The 8,616-nt window shown below is 39.2% G+C and overlaps 1 protein-coding gene across 10 annotated transcripts in view; it reads left to right on the forward strand.

Moving 5' to 3' along the window:
• Positions 1 to 17: 17 nt before the first annotated feature.
• Primpol (primase and DNA directed polymerase) overlaps positions 18 to 8,616 on the forward strand; it is a 42,747-nt gene continuing 34,148 nt past the window's right edge. For 2 of the 10 annotated variants that reach the window (XM_029556382.1, XM_029556390.1), the window contains exons 1-3: positions 18 to 121; positions 5,101 to 5,334; positions 7,501 to 7,598. In XM_029556382.1, coding sequence (XP_029412242.1) covers positions 5,155 to 5,334; positions 7,501 to 7,598 — 278 coding nt within the window. In that variant the 5' untranslated portion in view covers positions 18 to 121; positions 5,101 to 5,154. Of the gene's footprint in view, positions 122 to 274; positions 1,137 to 2,783; positions 2,957 to 3,943; positions 4,021 to 5,100; positions 5,335 to 7,500; positions 7,599 to 8,616 lie in introns of those variants that run through there. The other 8 variants (XM_017803315.2, XM_029556385.1, XM_029556383.1 and 5 more) reach the window with 8 other exon arrangements.

An 8,616-nucleotide genomic window follows, 5' to 3' on the forward strand; every position in this document is an offset into this window, starting at 1 on the left:
GCCCCGCCCTCCCTCTGGCCCCGCCTTCAGCTGGCCCCGCCCCCGCTCAGGGCTTGAAGCCGGCATCCGGCCATTTGCAGGGTAAGGGTGGCTGTACCTCAGGCCAACGCGGGCTCCCGAGGTAAATTTAGAGAGGCTTTTAGGCCACACCTTCTTCCGGGGGGCGCAGAGGGAAGAGATGAGGGCGCGACTACTATATATTGGAACCGGGAGGAGATAGGATTGAACCGCTCACTCGTTATCTGTACTTCCTCTTAAATGCACTGAGGCCTTTCCTCACTTCTTCCTGGCTCTCCTCCACTTAATCAAAAGTCCTGAACCGGATACTGTACTTTTGGGGGTCACACGCTTATCTCAGAGACTGATGCAACTGTGTCGTGTTTTTGCAGAACTTACCGAAACACATGAGCACAGAATTCACCATCCTAAATTCAGGAGCAGGATCCTCTGACAACAAATCAGAGACTCCATGACAGAGCCAGCTTGCCACCAACATTTGCCTACTTGGTTTTAAACTATTCTTCAATTATCATGTACATAGTTGTACACATGCCTACCGTTTGTTGAATATTGAATCCGTGTTCTTTTCCATAATACCTTTTTAAAAATCCTTTCAACCCTTTAAAGTAGGAACTCCAGTTCGAACTGAGGATCTGAGGCTAAAGAGGGAAGTGGTTTGCTCTTGTTAAAAGCAGAGCCACTGTAGTTAAGCACAGATCCCAGAAAACTGATCTTTATCCATCCCAAAGTGAGGGTGGATCAGTCCTTTATTCCATTGGACAAAAACTAAGCAATAAAACCCATTCAACCCTGATGGTAGCTCAAGGGACTAATTCTGAAACTTTTACCCCTTGTGGTACCTAAACCCCTTCCTGTGCTAAGGTTTCTTAAAATGATATTTCAGATACAGCATCAGCAACAATTATCTGCAAAGTTTAGTGTAAATAGGTTTATTATAGCCTACATGTATTTTGCCTGAGCCCTGTTAACTTCTCCTTGGAGAGGTGTACCAGATGAACAGACAGTGATATGGGCTTCACAAGGGAAGAATTCAGGAAAAGCAATGTGAAGTCTTTCAGCTGGAATAAGAGCTTTGGAAGTGGTCCAGGGTCAGAGTGCACATGGCCATTCGCTGGGTGAGAAGAAAGTACTAGAAGTCTAGTAGATTATCCATTTAGGGCCAGGCTCTGGAGGGAAGTTTAAACTTCATGAGAAGTTTAACTTACATGTTAATTGAAAACTGTGATTCTCTTCCTATTGAAAAGCTGTAAAAATGGTGTGAGGGTGATTAGTGTGCTAGAGTTATGCCATGTAGATGGCAGATTCCAAGGAGAGGAAAGGAAGGAGGAACTGGAACAATATATTTCTACAGGCTTTCTCATCGTTCTAGTAGGTTTTACTGAAATTTCAATTGGAGTTACTTTTGTTCATAGATGGGCAAAGAAACAAGTGAGGAGAGAAGAAATTCAGATAGTTGTGTTTAGTTTCTTAAGTTGTACAGTCTAGAAAATAAACGTGTATAGTAATATTTCTGTGAATGAATTTATCAAATACTTTAAGATGAATATTTTAAAATGGATACTTGAAGTAGTGGGAAAAAGTATATAAAGGTGCCTTAAGAGGCCACGAAAGAGACAATACTGAGAAAATGTTAAGGGGCTGGGCTCAGCTGGTAAAGTGCTTGTTGTACAAGTGTGAGGACCTGAGTTCAGATCCCTGGTACCCACATGAAAAGCCTGGTGCTGAGGCAGCTCTTACCTGTAATCCCAACACTGTGTAGGTGGGGAGACAGAATCCCTGGGGCTTGCTAGCCATCTTATCTAACCCGGGTTGGTGAACTCTAGGATCAGTAAGAATCATTGCCTCAAAAAATAAGATGGAGAATGATTGAGGAAGATACCCATCATCAACACCCATGTGTACCTGCACGTGTACATACATACACAAAATACTGTTAAATAAAAGAACATTAATAAATGCTCCAGGACTGGGCATGGTGGCACCCAGTGCTCCTGAGACAGAGGCAAGTAGATCTCTATGAGATGGAGGCCAGCCTAGTTTATGTAGTGAGTTCCAGGCCAGCCGGGTCTATAGAGAGACCCTGTCTCAAAAACAAATAGATACTCCAACTAGAATATTACCAGTAAGCAAAATACTGATGAATCTAATCTCAAGATAGAGGGAAAAGTTGGAGTTGGGGAATAAGGGTTGATTGGTGATTAGACAGTAAACTAGACTATTTGTATTGACACATGCCTATAATACCAGCACTTGGAAGGCTGAGGCAGGTAGATCTTAAATTTGAGGCAGTCTGGGCTATGTAGTGATTTGGGGCTATCCTGAGTAACCATAGGGACAGCCTACCTAAAAAAAAGAAAGGAAAAGAAGAAAGAAACCAAGAGAATGTGGCTAAGCTAAGCTTCAGGTATTCTTGCACACCTGTATTCGTCATACTTCTCATGGCTGTCACAGAATGCCTAGCAAAATAACTGAATGGAAGAAGTGTTTATTTTGGCTTTAAATGTGTCAGTCCATCTTGGCTAGAAGGGCATGGTAGAGCAGAACAGTTCACATCATAGCAGCCAGAAAGCAGAGAAAGAGAATACACAAAGGGGACAACCCTCCAAGGAGTTGTGCCCAATAACTTACTTCCTTCAACTAGTTCCCACTTCTATTTTTCATCATGTCCTAATAATACATCATATTATGAATCTATCAAGATAGACTGATGAATATTAAGTCAGAGCCCACATGATCTAATACCTTTGGCAATGGCCTTTCAGATAGCCCCAGAGATGTGCTTTACAAATGTGGATCTATCTCAGTCCAGTCAGGGTGACAGTGTTGATTTTTACAATGCCAGTGAAGAGTGAATATGCAGTGCTTGTGCTGTGTCATCCCATTTTCCCACACTCCAAATCCAGTTGCTCTGGGAGCCATCAACAGCTCTAGATGGGTAAGTCTAGTTGTAAACCCAGGAACTAAGTCAAGTTCCCACTTCTAGCCCACTTTCCCATTCTTCACTAATCACTATAAAATGACTAATCCTGTCTGGTTTTTTAACTCCTAACACTTTTAATTGTAGGATTGTTATCAAACATGGTTAAATACCATTCTAGCACAACATAAACAGCAGAGTTCCTTAAGCCTATGCTTTTAAATTAGTAGAAGTGTTTTCCTTTGGAACTTGTAGTCCATTACCTAAAATAGTGTCTGAGTGACAAGGAGATTTGGCGTAGAATTATATAAAAGAGCAACAGTACTCTTTCCCCACCAGGAATTTAAAGTATTTCTAATATAGTGCCATATTCTCCCAAAGGGTAGGGATGGGGAATTTGATACTCCCAAACCAGAATGCCAGGTGCTTTCTTGTTCTCTATTTCCTTTGCTTTTGTCATTCAGCCCTCCTGCTCAAATACTGCAAGCCCTAGTTATTTTCTGATACTCCAGCTGTCACACATGTCAAGCTGTGTAAAGAATTCAGGGACATAAGAGATGCTAAACTTTCCTTTTCTGCTATTGGTGATCATAGTTTGCTTAGCCAGTGAGTCAACTGGCTTTCCAGTGTGACTCCATGACTTCCATGTATGTCAGACCCCTACAGCCATACCACATTGTTTTACAGTGTGTGTGTGTGTGTGCGTGCGTGTGTGTGTGTGTGTGTGTGTGTGTGTGTGTGTGTGTGTATAATTTCAGCTTTCTATGGTCATTCCCAGGCAGTGACAGGTTTGATTCTGTGATTTAGATATGATTGCATTCTGCTTATTTTCTTCACAAAGTAATCAGGCAATACTGAAATAAATGGCTTAGAATAAAGTCAGTCTATCAATTAGGTTTATTGAACATAGTGGATTTTTATCCACATGTGAAGTAGATTAAAGTAAACTGAATATTCAGAGTCTATCTTCTCAATCTTTTAAGGTGATTTTGTTTTTCTTTTCAGGAAATATGTCATTTGCTAATGAGTTTGTGTTGTTGCAAAATTTCCTGCTAAAATTTAAGACAAAGACATTGATATAGGTAAATAGTAATTTACCCTCAAATGCTTTAGTGTATTTTGTTGTTTCATTTAAAAACTAATATACTTGTTTTTCTGTAAATTATAGCATAGATGATTTTAATGAAGAATTCCAGTTTATGTTTTTGTGTAAAACCAACCCTAAATTTACTTGTTTAAAAAAGCTAAGAAATAATTTTTTATGGTTCTCTGGGTAAGTTGGACTGTTCTATAGGTCTTTCCTGAATTCATTTGATCTTTCTGATATGTGGTCTGAAGTGGCCCAACTTACACTGTTGCCTGGGACACCTTGGTTCTTTTCCATATGACCTTTTATCCTCTGCTGTGCAATTATATGAAAGAATGACGGTCCTCCTTGCATGCTAGAGGTATGGCATGGCAGTCTCAGGACAGGACTCCAGGACAGCTGTGTCTGATGCAGAAGTACCTGGTTTGACATTTTGTCAGTGTGACCTTGTCACATGGCCAAGGCCTGACTGTGCAAGTAAGCTTAGATGGCATAGCCTTGGTGGGATAAATGGCAAAATATAAAGGTTGTGATGACATTTAAATGAAGTTATGCTTAGATCAGAGTTACTACCCCTCTAAAAGTTGTGTTGGAAGAGAAGAACTAGACATGAGAAAGAGAAGAAAAGCTAAGAGCTTCCATGATGCCTAGAAGTGAACTGTGCACTAAGAAATGATTACAGAGGAGTAGGGTTCAGGGTAATAAGCATTACCTTGGTAGGTAGGCAGGTAGGTAGATTCTGATGCAATAAGGTAAATGACATGAAAGTCATAATGATGCTGAAAGCATTTACATGAGGCTTTCTAATCTACAAAACATTTTCATATGTCTTATCCCATTTTACAGCTGATTGAACCAGGGTTCTTGGAGCGTCATTCATCTCTCTGTGGTCATAATATTAACTATTAGAAAACCTTTCTGATGACTAGCTTTTGTTCCCATGCTATAGTAAAACTTTGTGCAAATCATGAAATGTAAAGCAAATAAAGACAGAAATGCCAGGAAATGAGCTTTGAAATTTATCAGGCAAAATGTATTCTAAACAAAGAAATTGATGGTATTTTTGTTTATTTAGTAGTAAGGAATAGAATTTGTGAGATTGGATTTATTCTCTCCATTCTTCTGAACCATGATGGGAAAATGGGAAGCAAAACTCAAGCACATTGAAGAGCGAGCGTCTCTGTATGAGAGGAAGCCGTTGCCCTCGTTATACAGACCAAGATTGTCCAAGCCAGAAGAGCCCCCCTCCATCTGGAAGCTCTTTCCTCGACAAAATCAAGCCTTTAATTTTGTTAAAAGCTGTAAGGAGGTAATGCCTTCATTTGAAAAAAAAAGAAAAGAAAAGATGAACTATAACACTCAAGATTTTTTAAAAAATCTATTTGTCAGCTGGGCGTGGTGGCACACACCTTAATTCCAGTACTCGGGAGGCAGAAGCAGGCGGATCTCTGTGAGTTCGGGGCCAGCCTGGTCCACATAGAGAGTTCTAGGACATCTGGGGCTACAGGGAGACCCTGTCTCAAGACCAAAAAAAAAAAAAAATCTATTTGTCTTCATTTCGGACCAGATACTCCACCAAGAGAACTTAATAGTAATCTTGATATCATACGATTTAGGAAAAATAGCCCATTGAATTCATTCATAATTGAGTTTGTTTTAGTAGTGAAAAAGAATAACATTCTAGTCCCAAATAGTTAAAAGCTGTGGAACATGTAACGGCATTGAAGTGAAGTACTTTTAGAGTAAGGGTGAGCTTATTTATTCCCAACACCTTAGGCAAGTGGGAGGAAGTGCTTAATGCAGGTTAGCCTTGCAAAGGGCATGGTGCTCAAACACAAAATTTAAAAACTGAAGCAATAGATATAGATTACATATTGTTTATTGAACTCTTGGGGAATATGAAGACATATAAATGAAAAAATAAGAATGCTTATGTAAATTATTAACTTAAATACATTAAGATTCTTGGACATTGATTCTGTGTAAAAGCTCAAAGTACTTAAGATTTGGGAGAAAGAACCTTTATTCCCTAGTAAAGAGATGCTTATTTGGATGTCAACAGATCAGGAAATACAAGAAAAATTTTACATAAACCTAATTCAGGTATCAGAAATTAAAATACTGACAGAGGCATTTGAACTTGGGCTTTTAAAAAAGAAATCAAAATATGCTTGCCAATCACCAGTCTGTAAAGTTTATTTCAGAAGGTTTTTTTTTTTCCCCTGTCCTGGGAATTGAACCGAGGGTATCATATATACTGGACAAGCACTCTACCACTGAGCCACATCCTCTGCTCAAAAAGAGTTTTAATAGAGTCAAACAGCAGAATACTTGTGTGATTTCTCACCCATGAAAATAAAAATAGATTCACTAGCAACTTTGACCTAGATGGACATGAAAGATGTGCATACGTGTGCCTGTCTTAGAAGATGCTCCTTATGGCGGTAGCCATGAGCAGTTATTTTTAAAAAATCCATTCCCAGAGGCTAGAGAGATGGCTCAGTGGTTAAGAGCACTGGCTGCTCTTGCAGAAGACCCTAGTTTGATTCCCAGCACCCACATGGACGCTAATAACCATCTGTAACTCCAGTTCCAAGGACTCTGACGCCATCTTCTGACTTCCAAGGGCATTGCACTACATGGGTGCACTTACATACATACAGGGAATACACTCATACACATAAAATAAAAAAGTAGTTTTTAAAAATTATTCTCATGTACATTTCTATAAGAACAAGAATTTATAAATTTATTTTAGTTCAAATCATTTATTGTAGTATGGGGGTACTTTTGTAAAATTAGTTTAATTTCATAAACTAAGAGACAAGACTGTCTTAGGAGGTTGAACTAGAATTAAGGATGAGTATTCCAGCCAGGTATGATGGTACATGCCTTTAATCCCAGCACTTGGGAGGCAGAGGCAGGTGGATCTCTGTGAGTTCAAGGCCAGCCTGGTCTATATAGCGAATTCCAGACCAGCTGGGGCTACAGGGAGACCCTGTCTCAAAAAAAAAAAGACAACAAAAAAAAAGAATGAGTTTTCCATTTTTATTCTCTTTTAAATCTGGATAATGTTTCTATCATATACAACTATTATGCCAGTGATTATGAATGAATATAGAAATGAATAAAAACTATGAAAATGGCATGGATGTAGTGACTGGTTTGTTTAGATAATTCTTTTTTTTTTTTTTTTTTTTTTTTTGGTGTTTTTGAGACATGGTCTCCCTGTAGCCCCCAGCTGGCCTGGAACTTGCTATGTAGACCAGGCTGGACTTGAACTCACAGAGATCCGCCTGCCTCTGCCTCCCAAGTGTTGGGACTAAAGGCGTGCACCACCATGCCCGGCCTTTGATAATTCTTTATATTCTAGTTCCTGCAAACTTGAGTGGCAAAATTATGAACATATTTAGTTACAGGTGAATTTAGATTTGCATGTTGTAAATTTTTGAATATTATTTGAAATTTTTTATAGGATGTTCACGTATTTGCTCTGGAATGCAAAGTGGGAGATGGACAACGTGTTTACCTTGTAACAACCTATGCTCAACTTTGGTTTTACTATAAATCCCGGTAAGTAACAGAGTAGCACAGTAAGCTAAAGCTGTTTCTTTTTTGTTGGAACTTATTCACACTTACTTGATAGTCACAGTTCTTGGCTACATGATTAGCTGCTCTTTAATATTAGAATTGAGGTTTGAAGTTCTTTTATTGTAGGAATACTCAAGTTTTTAAATATTTGTTTTTTATATTTATTTACTTTACGTGCGTGTGTGCGTGTGTGTGTGCATGTGTGTGTACATTCCACATGCCACAGCATCATATAGAAGACAGAGGACAGCTTTTGGGAGTTGGTTTCTCTCCTTCCTAGGGATTAAACTCAGATTTGTAAGGCTTGATTTTGATGCCATTTGTCTTTATCCACTCTATCACCTTGCTGGCTTGCAATACTTAATTTTTTAAAAATCATACTAAGTATTGTGAGAGAGAAAAAAAAATCACACACATATTTAGGTATTTAAATGGAATTTTGTGGAGTTTGTGTTTTGTAAGAAAATATTAAATTTTATGTTAATGACAAATGAACATTTAACTTATTGATTGTCTAATAAAGAAATACCTGCTTTTAGGTCATTTCAAAGGGAAGCTGTGAAACCAAGAACTTTTTTTGTTTGTTTGTTTTTCTGAGACAGGGTCTCCCTGTAGTCCCAGCTGACCTGAACTCACTATGTAGACCAGGCTGGCCTTGAACTCACAAAGATCTGCCTGCCTCTTTCTCCCAAGTGCTGGGATTAAAGGCGTGTGCCACCACACCCGGCTGAAACCAAGAACTTTAAACACTGTAACCAATATTAAAGTTCATCACAGAGCACATAGTCCCTCAATAGTGTTATGTATTCTTGAGGAGATACGGAATTGGTGATGTGGGAAAGTAAATAAATGTTTCAAAGTTAAAAAAGGGGAAATGGGGCTGGAGAGATGGCTCAGCAGTTAAGAGCACTGACTGCTCTTGCAGAGGACCCAGGTTCGATTCCCAGCACCCACATGGAGGCTATGAACTGTCCTTAACTCCAGTTCCAGGGGAATACGA

This window comes from Nannospalax galili, unplaced genomic scaffold, assembly GCF_000622305.1.
Source record: "Nannospalax galili isolate Female #2095 unplaced genomic scaffold, S.galili_v1.0 scaffold46, whole genome shotgun sequence".
NCBI lineage: Eukaryota > Metazoa > Chordata > Mammalia > Rodentia > Spalacidae > Nannospalax > Nannospalax galili.